At 47.2% G+C, this 17497-nt stretch overlaps 1 protein-coding gene across 1 annotated transcript in view; it reads right to left on the bottom strand.

Annotated features, from left to right (window-relative positions):
• The window catches only part of LOC139689958 (cell surface glycoprotein 1-like), a 49386-nt gene that overhangs the window by 15101 nt on the left and 16788 nt on the right, over positions 1-17497 (bottom strand). Inside the window, exons 4-5 of the mRNA XM_071587106.1 lie at positions 15649-15829; positions 14721-15431 (exon numbers count right to left, since the gene is read on the bottom strand). Coding sequence (XP_071443207.1) covers positions 14721-15431; positions 15649-15829 — 892 coding nt within the window. The remainder of the gene's footprint in view (positions 1-14720; positions 15432-15648; positions 15830-17497) is intronic.

A 17497-nucleotide genomic window follows, 5' to 3' on the forward strand; every position in this document is an offset into this window, starting at 1 on the left:
AAAGACAATGTTTCATAAGTATTCCTCCCCTGACTCCTAAATTGGGTATAAAAGCCCTGGTCGCCGGGCAAAAAGCAGTCAGTTGGTTATCTGGCGGTAACCCGTAGGGCACGATGATTCAGCTATGTTGCGCTTGTCGTGACAGTGTGTCCTATTCCTTACTAAACTTCAGACGAGTGCTCTGCCTAGGTTACGTTCGTTTGACCTCGTCCACCCTGCAATACTCCCTTCCTTTCCGACGGACGAGGGCTCCACCTAGGTTATGCGTGCCATGACCACGTCCACCCTGCCATACTCCCTTCTTTTCCGACGGACGAGGGCTCTGCCTAGGTTATGTGTTTTGTGACCGCGTCCACCCTGCATTTACCCTGTCCCAGGTAATTTTCTGCCATTTCAATTCTGTCGGCACTCGCGTTCATTTACCGAGGGTCTAGCCATCCATAATTTGCTTACACTTATGTAAATGGTGCATTATGACTGATGTTGGGTAATATACGGCTGCTTTGTTAATACTTGGTGTAGTTACTCTGACCTTCCCCATACCCTTTGTGTCGCACCATAGAAATCCCTCTTTCGACATATTGGTGTCAAGTGAGGGGTTGCACGGTTGGACTAGTGATTTATTCAGTGTATGCGACAGTGTCTCATAGATTATCATGTGCCCGTGTACCTCTTTAAATCGGAAGTTCAGTATTTTCTCGGACAGGTGGGATATGCTAATCTGAGCTGAGCTCACGAATTATTATTTTAAGACACGTGCTATAACCTCATCCCGATTCTCTGCGCACAATTAAATTAAGGATTACTTCATCAGGAACCATCAATTAGCCCGAGAAGGGCCCACCATGGGTATCGGATACACAAGGAGTATGAAAAAATAAATTAATTAAGCTTTAGTTTGTCAGTCAGACAAGGAGTTGTAAGGATTGCTGAGTGAATTGGAAATTTAGTGGGACAGATATGGGATGAGAAACAAAATTGATAAAACAAAGGTTATGCAATTTTCTAGAAAGAAAAAAGCTAAGCTAAACATTAAAATAGGCAGGCAAAAACTAATGCAGCTAGAACAGTTCACTTATCTCTGAAGCATTTTGGACCAATTCGGTCAAAGTAGTAGGGATGTATGGAGAAGAATTATGCTAGGCACAGAGGCTTTCATAAGGAGGAGAGAGTTGATGAATGGGATGTTATGTAAGGATATTAAAAAAAGACTCGGGAAACTTTTGATATGGTGCAGAGTTATATAAGGTGCGGAAATGTGGTCATTGAAGCAGGAGGATAGTCGTGGACTGGAGGCTTTTGACATGTGGGTGTGGAGAAAATGGAGAAGGTGAAATGGACCGAGAAGAAAACCAATGAGAAAGTACTTGGTATGGTAGGTGAAGAGAGGGGTTGGTTGGGAGAAATCCTATTTAGGCAGTAAAAATGGATGAAGGGCATATTGACCGACAGGGGACTGTTCAAGATGGTAATAGAGGGGAGAATTTGAGGCAAGCAAGAAAAGGGAAGGAACAGGATAGGGAAGTTTCATTTAAGGATTCAAGTTCCTTCTAGATTATTATTATTAGGAGTTAATTTCATTATTCCCTTGAAAATTGTATCTTAGCATAACAGTCTGATTTACCTAATTTCTCTTAAATTTTTAGTAGTTCTAGGATTAATTTGTCCATAAAAACATTGCCTCATTCGGCTTCCAATAATAATTTCAATGCCCATATTTTCATGAAGAATTTCTAGTCTTTGAGATATTTTTGGTATCATCATGATTACTGATTTGCCCTGTAAAATTAAACCTGCATATGTTTTATATCCTTATTATGCTTTGTGTGTGCAAAAATATCAAAATCTAGAAGATGCAAAGGTACGATTCAGAGCCACTGAAAGATAGGCTAAAGCAGGCAGGTTTCAGTTTATCATTTACGTTTAAATACTAACAAAACTCAGCATATTGTATGCAGTTATAGTATATAAAAATGTACTGATGTTGAAAATTCTAAAATACTAGGAATTAATATAGATAGGAAACTTAACAGGGAGACTCACATTAGTCAGATCTATAATGAACTGATTAAAGCTCAACTTTCCCATTTCAAATGAGTATCGTTTAACACTTGGCCATGTCTTCTTTCCATGTCATTTAAATTACAGTGATGAGCTATTGGGTCATTTCCCTAAACATATCATACGAATCTTGCTACTACACAAGAGAGATTTTTGCTCCTTTGCTAATACACCACAACGTGATTTCTGCAGACCATTTTTAATTAGCTGTGGAGTCATGATTGTACACCATGACGGGTAGAGCAAATCTAAATAATACAATTTTTTGTGGATTTTCATCAACTTACAGTGCATTTCATATTGTGGACATTCAAATGTAAATTTATCTGTTTTTTACACTGTTTTTGTAACACTGATTGCTTATTGAGAGATGAGTAAGGTGGAAATGATATCCTTTGAGTTTGGTGCATTCATCAAAATAAATCCAAGAACGCTACAATAAAACTGCTAATTCTTCAAGGAAATTTGACAGAAATTATGATGGGTGCCATTTCATTATGTGTGCTCATTTTGGTTTACTAAATTCTCCAAAATCAAAGGACAATTGATGCATGTTCCTTCATCATACTTAATGAGAATTTAACCGTTTAAATGAGCGTGTCATTATATTGGTGATGTTAAACATTTTTTTATTATTGTACACAAACACTCAAATTCAAGGAGACTTCTTATTGTCTTACATTGCTCCAATATTTAATTAAATTTTGTTTCCATTGATTCTGAATTTGTATAAAAATAAAGCCCGTCTAAATGCATAGTGTACTCAATTAAACTGCATATAATCAACCATTATCGGTTTGCTGTGAAAGTGAGTACATTAAATGCATTTGAAATATAAAGGTCACACTTGTATCCTTAAATACTGGCATTTTCAAGAATATAAGCAATGGCAATCGAACAGAATGTAGAAGAAGATGTGAATTCAGGTCACAATCACCATAATTAAAAAGGAGTATTTCACAACAGCAAGGGATTTGTGGCGTTAATAGGTGTATTTGCGAATTGATTCAGCATATTAAATAAAATGGTCCCTCACTACAGAACAGATTAAAAATCTAACTTTACGTTAACTACTTAAATATCCAATCTTCCTTTTTATAACCATTGTATTTTAACAATCCATTTTCAATGATTTTTACTCAATGTATCGTTTGATAATTGCGCATGTGAAATAATACTAATTTCTAAATATTATTGACGATGTTTACAGCTGTCGTTTGACACTTGACTCCCGTTCAATTCTACCAAAAACATGGATCTTAACTACTTCAAAAAGGAACATTTACAAATATATTTTCTACAGAGATTGATACTGCAGTCAATTCAAGCAGAGCCCAAAGCAATTAAAACATGACTATCTCAGCAGCAAGTATTATTGTTGTGTATGTAATTAGGTGTTCTCCAAATTTAAAAGGCATATATCTCACAAAAGATCTCCCCCGTCCATTCTTTCCAAAATACATTCACTAAGATTAGCAACCTGAAACACCATATCCTTGTTTACGCAAATGAGAAGCCATGCCGTTAAGAATTTGCTCAATGTCATTCAGTTGGAATGGAAAGCCTATGGTCTGTGAGTGTGTAAAGAATGCTGTTTCTGAAGTACGCAAAAATGTTTGTTTTGATTCGTTCATTTGGTGACGCTGTTGCCGTGGCAACAGTAACAAATAGGTGCAGAATGAAATGTTTCGAATTAGATTGAGAATAAGATCTAATTTTAAAGAGAAATAAAGTATGCTCTATGGATACTATATTTTCGTTTGTTAGGTATAAAGATCAAATACTGGAAAGGAAAATCAAATTATTGGACATGTGCGGAGACATACAAACGTTTGACTTTCCTTTCTCAACAAATATATAATGGCAATTGAAGATGTTTTTCTTTCTTGCAAGCAAGAAAGTCATTTCAAGATGTATCCGGGCTTCGTGTTGGTAATATAATATATAAATGAATGAATAAATTAACCATACATGGGAAGGAGTGTATGAAATATATCAATATGTAATTATATTTAAGAATGCGAACCATTGCCTATTAGTGTACACGCCTGGGCTATGTTCCAAGCAATGCAAGTTAATATCTTGTAGTTTCATTGTGGTTCTTTTTCTTCTTAGTTTCCAAATTTCCGCGTGCTTTGATGGCACTTAAGGTTCTAACGCATCGATGTTGCTTATGACCCATTGTCAGCAACATTGATGCACCAACCCACAAGGTAGTGCAATATGTTGCACATGCTCTTCACTCTTCCCCAGAAAAACTGACTTTTTTGCTAAAACTTCCATGGATTTCATTCACATTATTCGGAATGCTGAAGTCCAAATAGTCAACATGCTTGTGACCTTTGATGTAATCTCCTTGCTCACAAATACGCCCATTGATGACTCCATGCTACTCATCAAAAACCTCACCTCACAGGGATTAGCTAAGGATTAACCTGGACCTCGTAAATTCTGCCTCTGGAACTCATACTTCCTATGGAATGATAAGCACATTGAACATCATGAAAGTGCAGCCATGGGATCACCACTCTCTTCCGTACTAACCAACATTTTCATTCAGATCTCGCAGCTGAAGGCAATGGTCTTACCCAAAGAGACCAACCCGTAGTAATAGTGGTTCTTTTTGCAATACTTTTTAAAACATTTAAAACCTCAATCCAATTTTGATAAATACATTAATGTATAAAAAAACACATATATAGTTAAAAACAAAATTATTTAAAAATAAAGAAACAGAAACTCAAGTTGTCTGTTCAGGTCAGTTTCTTTTAAAAACTCGGGAACCTTACCTAAAAAGTTGGGGTCCTCTCCTAAACTATTGCTTAAATTACCTCTTATTTTAAAAAAGGTATCTGGCCTTTTATAATTTATTTCTGAGTCACAATCAGGTGCAAGCTAAAAACATTGCAGCAAGGTTGCACTCTTGTCTCCATGAAGAGTGCGTGAGGGCTAAGTGCCCTATTCTCAGGCACGTGATCCTAACCTCTTTTATCTGAATGCTCCAGATGGAAGAGGGCCCTGTCAAAACAACCAAATTTATGGCCTGAAGTTCCTTGTTTTGCAAGAATCACCAAGCTTCCTTCCACTGGTTCAGAACCAAATTCCGCAAGGCAACCCCGACGTTCACTACAGGAAGCAATGCTGAGTCTGTTTTGAGTTTGACCAGGGCTTCCTTTGCTGCTTTGCCAGCTTTTTCAATGCCTGGTATTCCCACATGACCAGCAGTCCATATAGAGGATACCTACTTCCCCTTTATCTGAAAGGACCACTGGGTATAATAGATCTCCTGAACCATCAGGTGCATTGATGACAAGATTGATATGGATTATAGGGAAATAAATGAGTGCGAACAAATGAGAGAAGAGCCATTACATTCTCTTATGTCTTTTAGGGCCCTTTTGATAGCTGACAGTTTGGCTGTGAACCCCTAAATCATCTCTTAACTCTCCCCCAACCTCCGATCAACACCCTCCGCCACCCTCTGGTCAACACTCTCCCTCAATCAATGACCAATCATCAACCGCAAATATAAGAACTGCTCTATTGAGCATAATTACGAAACTTCTCTCTCCTACTGACAATAAAACTCTTATTAGCATCTTCACCAATGACCTTATACCAGCCCTTCTTCAACTTGTGATTGGTGCCTAATTCACAAATAAAGAACCACTTCCTTAAACCTCTACAATGGAACATAAATTGCATAAAAAACAAAAAACAATAGCTAAACCTCCTAATAACCAATCATAATCCAGACATCATCCTTCTTCAAAAAAACAAACTTAATTCTAGCCAAACATTTAATTGTCCAAATTACTCTACAATCAGAAGAGATAGAGCCAATGATCCTGGTTGCGGGGTCATGATCCTATCCAAAACTAACCTACTCTTCACATAACTTCTACCCCCACCCACCCAAAAACTGGAACTCGCTGGAATAGCAATAAAAGGAGTTACTGGGACCCTTAACATTTGGTCAGCCTACTTTCCACCTTCATCCTCAATGTCAGATCCCCCTGGCTTATCAGCGCTCTCATCCCTACTTCACCTAAATCTCATAAAAGGTGGTGACATAAACGCCAATTATTCTGCCTGGGGTTGCAAAACCATTATCACACGAGGGCGAACCCTTCATAAGCTCCTATTTACCAAAAATATCGCAATTCACTCACCGCCTTTCCCTACCCTCTTCCATCATCACCCCCACTCCTCCAATATCCTGGATGTAGCTCCATTATCCGCAGATATCGCATTCCAAATCCTTAACTTAGATAACTCAGCCTCGGACCACTGCCCCATTTTTTACTGCGTTCCTATCTTCCTTCATACAACCAGAACCAACTAGAAGAGTACACTGGAAACTATTTAAAGAAAACTGCTTGGCCATTAACCTTGTCCCATCTCCTGCTAGCACTCCAGACAGCATTGGGACAGCGGCTCAAGATTTTACAAGCACCTTAATCAAAATCATTCATCGCTCTTGCTACCCTCCTTCTCGGCCTCCATCGCTGGTGCCACACTACCTCCGGATATTTTGCACTTAATTTCACTTAGAAACAAGGCCAGAGCCCTCATGGCAACGCACTCATATCCGCCAAGATAAAATCGGCTTCTGTGCACTTCAAAAATTTGTAACATACAAAAGTAGAACATATTGGGAAAAAACTTGGCAAGAGAAAATAAGTTCACTCTCACATAACGACAATTCGGTATGGACCCTAGCCCACTGTCTGCGAAGGAAAAAGGTACCCATCCCGCCAATACCACATAATGGGAGAGCACTATACAATGTCTGCGACAAAGCAAATACCTCTGCCAACTCCCTCCATTGCATTTTAAAAAACCATAATACATCATCGTTGGATTCAGAAGCGTTGAACAGCGTCACCACCTTAATTTGAGCGAGACTCGTTCGCGACACTCCTGACCGTACCGGAGCAGCGTACGTGATGACAGGCAGCACGCACGCTTGGTACAGTCTACGCTTCCTGTCCATACTCAGGACCAGCGCTTACTACACGAAGCGCTTGGGCGTTCCTAAGGAGTTTCCGGTCCATCAGCACTCCGAGGTAGGTAACTTCGGATTCCCACGGTTGGGCGACTCCATTCACTGTTAGGTTCACTTCTTGCGGCCGACCATTTCCCGGATGGAAGATGATTGCCTTCGTCTTCTGTGCGTTAACAGCAAAGCGCCATCGGCGGTACCATTCAAGGAGATCCACCAGAGCGCTCTTCAGTCTTCGCACCGCGGCCACCTTCTGCCAGGAGCAGCACAGGAGGGCCGTATCGTCGGAATAGAGAGACAGGATCTCGAGGTTCCCACGTGGAGTTGGAATGTCGTGGGAGTAGATATTGTAAAGCATTGGTCCGAGGACTGATCCCTTTGGCACGCCGGCGGAGATCCGACGCACCCCTGAATTCGCCCCGAGCCATTGCACGGTGAATGTCCTGTCTCTCAAATAGGAGTGAACCATCCGAACAATCAAAGGTGGGAAATGGAGTCGTCTCATCTTCAACAAGAGAGCCGGATGCCAGACGCGATCGAACGCCTTACTGACGTCGAAGAAGGCCCCAGCAACCGCCCTATTCCTATTGAAGCTGTCTGTTATGAAATCCGCCGCTCGCACCAGCCGATGGACTGTGGAAGGCTGCGCACGGAAACCAAACTGCTCCTCCGGGAGGATGTCATTCTCCCGGACGAAATCAGTCAGCGGCCGTTGCAGCAGTCGCTCAAATATCTTACCGAAGCCGTCGAGCAAGGAGATAGGCAGGAATTCTCCGGGACCCACCTCCAATTTCTGCGACTTCGGCAGGCAGACGATTCTCGCTCTTCTCCAAGTGGCCGGGAAGTAGAAAATCCTGACACAGCCATTTAGGAATTTTGTCAGGGACCTCTCCGCCGCCTTTGGAAGCTCCCGAATGACCACATTGGGAATGTTGTCGCTTCCGGGGGCCTTCCTTGTGCGTAGGTGACGTATTGATTCTTTGACGTCCTTCTCGTCGAATCTTGGAATTTCCGAGGCGTCTTTCAGATCGGCGTTTCCGGCTCTTTCAAACGCCTCGATTTCTTCTTCAATCTCGGCAGAAGCGGGATTCCCAGGATTGGGTGGAAAGCTGCAGACCAAGTGATCAGCGAGCAGTTCCGCCTTCTCCATGGGAGATCGTGCCTCTGTGTCTCCGTCGGTAATAATCGGGTCAAGTCTTTGAGGGGCCCGCAGCCTCCGGCATATCTTCCACACCGACGGCAGGTCCTCGTGGCCGTCTTCCGATAGGAGCTCATCATGCAGGTGCGCCTCTCAGTGGCCCGATCGGACCTTCCGGGAGGGCATCCTGTACCGACGCGTTGAGCTCTGAGAGCTGCCTTCTCACATCCGCTGTACGATATTTCTGCCATTGGCGCCGCACGTTGTTTTGCCGCGAAATGAGGCCTCTAACCCCCGCTGGAAGTGGAACCCGAAGATACGAGTTTCGTTGTTCCTATAGCGGTATCGAGGCCTTCATTGCACCGTCTATTGCAGAGGTGAGGTGGCTGACCATTTGATCGGCCATCTCCGGTGAAGTCGGCTCCAGTGGCTCTCTTGGCAGCTCCTCAGCGAAGACGTTGAGGAAACTGCTATCGCAATGCCTAAAACGTCCCCACGTTCGTGCGTGGGTATCGCCGGTCCTAAGATGGTTAGGCCTTTTGCATCTGCTAGCTGACGCAGGGATTCTCCTCTCGGGTTCGAGGACCGTGAATTCCAAGTAGGATGCTTGGCATTCAGGTCCCCCAAGATGACCGATGGTCCGCTGTCCCCCGCAAGGTACTGGATGAGATCCGGATCCCAAGGTTTCCCGGGTGGGAAATACAGAGATGAGACCCGGAGCCCTCCTCCCCTTGTCCGTACGTCCACCGAAACAGACTCCGCAAGCGGGTGAGAAATCTCTCTACATGCTCGGTGGTCGATGGACCTGTGGACGAGGATGGCCGCACCTCCTGATGTTTTAAGTCGTTGTCGCCTGGGATCCCTGTCCGCCCTAAAGATGGTCCAGCCAGGTAACCTCCAGGCGTCCGTTGGCCGAAGGTTCGTCTCATTGACAGCGACGACTATGGCTCCCTTCTCCTGGAGGAACGCCCGTAATTCCTCGCGTCGGCGAAGAATTCCGTTGGCGTTCCATTGCGCAAGCAGGACGGGTCGTTCAGCCATGGTTGGTTAAATTTCCGATCCTGCTGCGCACCAGCTCTTCCAGGAGTGAGAGGAGAAGTTTGCCCTGCGTCGAGGTGACGAGTTTCTTCAAGGTGTATGCAATAACGGCAATGGTCTGCCATAATTCCTGGTCCTCTCTGTCTGGTGTCAGCGAGGACTCTGCGGAAACTGGAGACTTATCAGTTGAAGTCCCCTCTCTCCGTTTTTCCTGTTTCTGGCTTGGTTTTTCGCCTTCTTCACTTGCCGTTCGGAGGGTGTTCCCAAGCGCCCTCTGGGTTGGCTTCGTAATGGCTTTTCCTTGTTTCTCGGTGGTGATCGGGGATTTCATCTTCTGCTTCTTTTTCTTCTTCTTCCCTTCGGAAGAAAAAGGAAGGGTCGCTTCCTTCGGAGGGAGGCTGTCGGGGGGTGACAAGTTCCCCTTGGTGGCCTCTACTACGGCTGGCGCTGGTCGTGGTTCTCGGACCGCCTTAGCATCCTTGGGTGGATCTGTGATATCCACCTCCATGTTCCCGTCTCCTCCAGAGAGAGCCTGAACCTTGTCCTGAGAAGGGCCCTTCAGGATTGCTCCGTAGGTTGTAGCGTGATCGACTTGTCGGAATGGTTTTTGTCCCGGTTCCGCCGCCGGTTTCTCGGGCGCCTGCTTCCCTGGTGCTGGCTTGCGTGCGTTGGCGTGTTGTCGCCGCTCAGCCTCCTGAAAGGCGGGACACCGGCGAGAGACGGCCGCATGAGGTCCTCCGCAGTTCGCACAGATGGCATCATCTCCCCTTCCTCGGGAGCATTCCTTGACTGCGTGTGCTCCTGCACAGCGCATGCAGCGTTTCGCACACCAGCAAGCTATGCCGATGTGTCCAAACCGCATGCAGTTGCTGTACTGGAGTGGACCTCTGTCTCCACGGTAACGCTCCACAGTGACGTAGCGGTGGCAGAGCTGGCGGATGTCCCCGGGGGCGATGGCCGATGGAGTCTTTACCACGTTCGCTACGTGGCGATCAATGGGGACCGGTTTTCCGTCCTCCGTGACCGTAAGGCGACGTACGCTACGAATTTCGTATCCGAGGGATCTGTCCCTCGGATACCTTTTCGACTGCTATCCATCGAGAGATACCCTTGATGAACAGCTTCATCCCTGGCACTCTTTCAATGGGCTGCGAGTGGTGTTGGATTTTCTTCCTCTGCAGCAAGGAGAGTGCCTTTTCATGCCCCTCTCTGTTGGAGGTGATGATCCGGATTCAAGCTCTTCGAACTTCCAAGCCGAAAGCATCACCTTTGTAGCCCGACAGCTGGTCAATCAGTCCCTGGACGTCGGTGACCCCATAGACGACGATAGGCGGTGGTCGCAGCGTCTTAGGTGCCGGTGCCGGTAGAGGTGTGGCTTCCGGGACGGCTGCGTCGTTCGTCAGAAGCGGTTTCCTTTTCTTCCTCTTGGAAGAAACCAAGGAAAATCCGCCGTCGCCTTCCCCCTCCTTTGTGCTCAGCGCACGCTCCGCCCTATCGTCTCCTTGAAGATTCGGCATCCGCGTAACCGCGGAATCTTCTTGCTTCTGGTTCCTTACAGATGCCTTCTTTCGCTTGACGCCGCCTGCGGTGTCCTTCACCACCTGGCCCTGTAAAGGGCCAGGTGGTGAAGGCCTGCTAAGGGCCCTGTAAAGGGCCCTTTAAAGGGCCAAGGTCTGCTGTTGCCTCCGTTGTCCCGCTTCGGGTCTTCGTCTCCTCCAAGCACTGCGACGGGCTGAGAGCCAAGGCTTCAACACCTGATGATGAATTTGCCGAAGGCTTAGATACCCCCGGCAAAACAGCTGGAGGTTCGTTGCCTTGCGGACGATTATTCCCACGCTGTGTAATTCCCTTCGTGGACATGAAGTCTCCGAAGGAGTTGGCACGACGGTGTATCTTCCTCCCTACCTGGACCACCGGAAAAGCAGAGTTGCTAGATGAAATCCGAATAAAGTAGTAGGCTCTCGTCTGATGTCTCCTATATTCTGGCAATCAAGTTGGGGGGCTCGGGGTTTATATATGAATTCCCGGGTACAAAGACCGGGCGCCGAATTCCGTGTCATTAGCGAAAGGGGAGAGAGCAGGTTAACCTCGGTAGTGGGTGACTGTGTCCAGCCACTGTTCACCAAATTTGCTATCGCGGATTCGGCGAAAAGGACACAAGCTCGCATGAGTCCTTCTTGTTGTCCAAGCATCATGTCCCCGCGACATTGTGTATTGAGACTACCATCTACTTGGCTTTTCCGAAACATCAGAACTAGCATCATGTCCCCGCGACATCACCCCGGCTTTGAAATCAAACTGTTAGCCCCTTAGAAGTCAACCTTGCTTTCTCCGCTGTTGTCTCTACGCTTCCTCATTCCTTCCGGGCCGGACTCCTTGTGTAGTAAGTCCAATAAATGTATAGCAATGAAAGCCCCTCTTTGATTCCACGAACCCAACCCTACTATGTCCACGCGACATATTGGTGTCAGGTGTGGGGTGGCGGAGTCTTGGAGCGGCTTATTTAAATGCAACTTCCGTTCCGTTCATCATGCTTCATTCGTTTGATTGAATTTCGATTTAAGAAGTAGTTACGCGTAATGCCAAAAGGAAACTAACCCCATTTTTTTATTAACGATAATCGGTTATATTGCTAACATATGGCGAATGAATTTTTTCCTAGCCGTATTGTCTTTAATTCATAATGGATTTCGGTGGCAAGGGCACGTATGGGCGCTTTGGCGAATCTCTGCCTTGGGAGCGTGATTTATCACCAAACAATACGAACTTAATTGATTTTACTTCCGCTGTTTATATGATAGAAAGCGCCCCTGTTTCCGTCCAACTATGCAACAAACATTTTCAGGACATCACATTCATTTAATTCCGAGTTTTAACGGTGATGGGGACACAAGCATCGAGGATTTTTTGAACAGTCTTAAGTTAGTGAGTCATCTTAGCGGGTGGAGTGAGAATCAGACCTTAAGCGTAGCACGGCTGCGTCTGAGCGGTACTGCTGCCGAATTCATTAAGTCAAATCCTCACGTTATTGAGTCTTATGAACTTTTTTCTTAACTAATGAAAAAGCGCTTCATTCCCAAAATTTCACTGGTCTCTGTTGAAAAAATGTTCACACGCTGTTTGCAACGACCCTTGGAAAGCGTGAACGAGTATTCTTCCCGTCTCAGGGAATTGGGACGAAAACTAAGAGATGCTTTTCTAGACCCAGACTCACAAGCGACAGGAATTATGCTCGAAAACCGCCTCCTCTCACAGTTCTTGGTCGGACTTAGGGAAAAATTGGGCGATTCGTGCTAGTGCGCAATCCAAGAACCATGCAAGAGGCTGAGAAATTTGCTAACCTAGAGGATGCTCGTAATCACTCAGGCGTTAGAAAAGTAAACTTCTTGCAGAACCATGACTTTGGTATGCCCGTGCGCAGTCCTAACGTGAAGACACCGACAAACTTTCCGTACAGTGACCCGACACGATATTTCACAAGGAGTCATGTTCAACCCCATCTCGAGCCAATCTTAAACCCCACTGTGAGCCCTAGTCTTGCGGATCAAGTGCACGCAATCCTGACAAATGTAAACACGAAGCCTTCACAGTCTACACTGTCGGTGGGTGGAGGGAACGTATCTAATGCGCCTCGGACTTGTAATTACTGTAAAAAGGTGGGACACATCGCGCACTATAGACGTACAAAACCCCGCGCATGTTATAACTGTGGGGAAGGGAGCCATGTCAGTAAAGATTGCCCTCTGATGATTTTCGGCGTGTGCAAGCAAGCGGGCCATCGCCCGATAGATTGTCCAACCCCCACCCAAAAGCGAGATCAGGGAAACGCGGCCACCCCGGCGGGCAGGTCGGGGACGAATTAGTGCTCGTCGTAGCACCAGAAGTCGGGTTAACGGTCTCGGTTACAGTACTAGGTAGAGTGTATTCCTTTTTAGTGGATACCTGTGCCGCTGTGAGTATTATGCAGAGTACAAGTTTCCCTTTTGAAAGCCTAAAAATTGACGTCTATTCCTCCCCTGTGAGAAGTGCCTCCGGCCATGTGCTCGCCACAGTAGGGCAATGCAACATAACTTTCATTATCGATGGAGAAGTTTATCCTCACGATACATTGAGTGCAAATCTAGGGAAAGTACCGTATGACGGTACTTTCCCTAGATTTGCCGGTTGGGAGATCTGGAGATACGTCCGCCCTGACCTCGAAATCTCGATCGACTGTCCGTTTCAGGCTTCATCCCACCTATATACCAGCCCGGACCCCGAATCCGAGGCCGAGCGGGCATAGGGAGGTAGCACGGTCCGAGACGGACGGTCGGCCGGATTCTGGTCCGAGGGGATGTACCTCCAGGTCACATTGCGTGACAAATCCTTTATTAAGAGCATAAATAATCTTACAACATCAGGGTAGGTCAACAGGACCCCCCTGCCTTTGATTAAAGAATACATAACTGCCATATTATCTGTGTAAACATTTATTAGTGTATCCGGTTCCGTGACACTGATGGCGTGGTGTGCTGCCATCAAGGCCGCCAGCCCCTCCGCTTCCAATATGGGCCGCTCTTGCCCTAGCGCCCAAATCTCAGTCGTCCGGAGCATGGGGATGGTCCACGCCGTCTGCCATGGTGTGGCATCGGCGTATACATCAATGACGTAGTGGAAATTTGTAAATTCCCTTGGTGCGTGCCAGACTCCGTCATCCCATAAGCGGGCCAACCAGGTGGTGTCGCGTTGCGCCGTCTGGGTAATCAGGAACAACGGGAGTCGGAGGACATAAACACACCATGAAATGAATCCCGCTGCTTTCGGGATGTCGCGGTTTCTAATGCGCTTGATTACTTTAATAATATACGCGATTCTACGCAGGGAGTATCTGGTAAGACTGAGGGTCATGGCTATTGTATCTATTTTAACTCCCAGGTATTTGATTCTGGATGCCGGGACCAAGCGGATTTTCTTATCGTTAATTTGAATTTGTAGTTCCTGGCGTAGGAAGTCTACCACCTCTAGGATCAAGTGTTCCGTAGAGTCGTCAAACAACAGCAACCAGTCGTCTAAATATGCAATCATAACTATTTTGAATTTCCGATGGACTTCGTATATCACCGCCCGCGCCCACCTCTGCATGATTGCAGGCGCTAGCGCGTGGCCCATTGGCAGGCGTGTCCAAGTATATGTCGTGCCCCGGTGATAAACTCCGTAATTATGCCGATGCGACGGCTCGATCGGCACTTGCCAAAAGGCATCTTTTAGGTCAATCTTAATTAGAAGGGAACCTGGGGGGATTGACTCTAGGGCTTGGGCCGCGGATTTTAATGTGAACCGTGGTGTGCGGATGAACCTCGTCCAAGCCGATAGATCCTGGATTACCCTGACGCCGCCTCCCGCCTTCGGGATTGCAATTAGGGGGAACGCATTGGTTGCCCGTCCTATGGTCAGGATGCCTCGATTGACTAACTTGTGTATATATTGATCGATTAATACCGTTGGACGTGTTGGGATGAATACATGTGGTGCCTGCTCCAGCATGGGCAGATTGGCGCCATACCAAATGGTGTCCCGGGTGGATTGGCATTGGTAGTAAAATTTCCCCGCCGTGGGGAAGTAATCGTCCTCCTCTGCCACGTCCTCTGGCTCCTGCGCATCCTCGGGGGCATCCGGGTCATCGCCGGGCTGCACCTCCTCCTCCGGGTCGTAAGTAATGGGGTCGTCGGGTTCCGGGGCGTCCGCCGTTCCCAACGGTCCGGGAATCCGCCATGCGCTGGGTTCTATATCGTCGTTATTATCACTGTCACTGTCACTGCACTGTGGGTTTTCCTGTTCGGATCCTGGTTCGCTTGGGGAATCTGTGGCGTCACTCACCGATTCGGAGTCCGTTTGCCACTCGTCTGGATTGTCCGGTTCCGCGCTGTCACGAAAGAGCAGGAATTCTCCCAGCTGCTGCAGTGTCGGCTTGTGGCCGTTAGGGCTGCCCTCAACCGCAGGTGGTGTCGGCTGGGAAACGTGCACGCTTTCAATTGTTGTATCTGGCGGAGGACCCACGGCCGCCGCCTCGGCGACCACGGCCGCGAAAGGGCTGCTGCGGCTGGCCTCCTGCATTTCTCGGGCGTGCCTGTTGTTGGGTTGGTTCTCCGGCGTACCACTGCTGGGGTGTTTGGACGATGATGGTGGGAGGCGGCGGTGGGATAGCGTTGGCTGGCAGCCGGAGTAATGCGTTTCCCGTTGTGTCCGTTAAACAAATTGCCGCCTTCCACCCATTGGCCTGGACGATGGCGAGGACCCTGATACGATTATAAATGATGTGCCGGCTCGTCTCAGGCAACGTGGGCCAGTCAGCCGCCAAATCTAACATCGCGTCCAAGTCATGAAGGTCGCGTTTAGTTAAACGCTGAGAGCCCCGTGCTGCCTTTACCTGATGGCAGAGTTGCATCACCCCCTGATCGTCCGCCGGCGGGGCGATCCACGTGGGTGGACCCGGCTGGCGGAGGGCCGCAAAGGTAAGCTCGTCGGGGGCTGGCGTTCCGGGTCTTGCCTGACTTTGGCCTTGGGGTAACCGCCATTCTTGAGTGGCTTGTTGCAGTGGCTTGTTGCTCCTTCATACAACCAGAACCAACTAGAAGAGTTAACTGGAAACTATTTAAAGAAAACTGCTTGGCCATTAACTTTGTCCCATCTCCTGCTAGCACTCCAGACAGCATTGGGACAGCGGCTCAAGATTTTACAAGCACCTTAACCAAAATCATTCATCGCTCTTGCTACCCTCCTTCTCCGGCCTCCATCGCTGGTGCCACACTACCTCCGGATATTTTGCATTTAATTTCACTTAGAAACAAGGCCAGAGCACTCATGTCAACGCACTCATATGCGTCAAGATAAAATCGGCTTTTGTGCACTTCAAAATTTTGTAACATACAAAAGTAGAACATACTGGGAAAAAACTTGGCAAAAGAAAATAAGTTCACTCTCACATAACGACAATTCGGTATGGACCCTAGCCCACTGTCTTGCGAAGGAAAAAGGTACCCATCCCGCCAATACCACATGATGGGAGAGCACTATACAATGACTGCGACAAAGCAAATACCTCTGCCAACTCCCTCCATTGCATTTTAAAAAACCATAATACATCATCGTTGGATTCAGAAGCGTTGAAAAGGGTCTCTTGCCTGTCACTTTGCCCATTCCACATATTCCCGGAAATTACTCCTCATGGACTTAACTCCATTTGTTGCGTGGAAATAGTAGGGTTGGGTTCGTGGAATCAAAGAGGGGCTTTCATTGCAATACATTTATTGGACTTACTACACAAGGAGTCCAGCCCGGAAGGAAAGAGGAAGCGTAGAGACAACAGCAGGTTCGGCCTCCGTAAGAGATTTCCACAACCTTTAGTGTCTTCAGTCACTGCTCTGCTTTGCTTATAGAGCAGTTTCTTGCAAGGGCTCTTGCGTAGCCCTTACACTGCGCCTTTCCAGCCTCCAAGACTACTCAGGCGGGAAGAATTCTTCAGCGTTTTCAGTCGTTGGATTTATTCCCACTCAGAGCAGCCTTGGCTTCTTCTTTGCCGGAAGGGTGTCTTGCTCGTCTTGGCATGCTATGGGGCGCTTGTAGCGGTCCCATGGCCAGACCCTTATGTCGCCCACCCGGAGATTTACTTTTACTTCCGCTTCTCCCGCTTTTATGAAGAATTTTCCAGATATTCTAGGCAGAAGGACGTCCAGGGTTTCCAGCTTTCCGTCCTCGTGCATCTCGGAAACGCGGGCGTAAGCACCGCGTGCCATGATGTCACGAAGAGCAGAATTCTGCACCACCTGAATTGAGAGAGACTCGTTCGCGACACTCCTGACCGTACCGGAGCAGCGTACGTGATGACAGGCAGCACGCACGCTTGGTACAGTCTACGCTTCCTGTCCATACTCAGGACCAGCGCTTACTACACGAAGCGCTTGGGCGTTCCTAAGGAGTTTCCGGTCCATCAGCACTCCGAGGTAGGTAACTTCGGATTCCCACGGTAGGGCGACTCCATTCACTGTTAGGTTCACTCCTGGCGGCCGACCATTTCCTGGATGGAAGATAATCGCCTTCGTCTTCTGTGCGTTAACAGCAAAGCGCCATCGGCGGTACCATTCAAGGAGATCCGCCACAGCGCTCTTCAGTCTTCGCACCGCGGTCACCTTCTGCCAGGAGCAGCACAGGAGGGCCGTATCGTCGGCATAGAGAGACAGGATCTCGAGGTTCCCACGTGGAGTTGGAATGTCGTGGGA

This window comes from Hetaerina americana, unplaced genomic scaffold (assembly GCF_022747635.1).
Source record: "Hetaerina americana unplaced genomic scaffold, ioHetAmer1.1.p SCAF_299, whole genome shotgun sequence".
Lineage (NCBI taxonomy): Eukaryota > Metazoa > Arthropoda > Insecta > Odonata > Calopterygidae > Hetaerina > Hetaerina americana.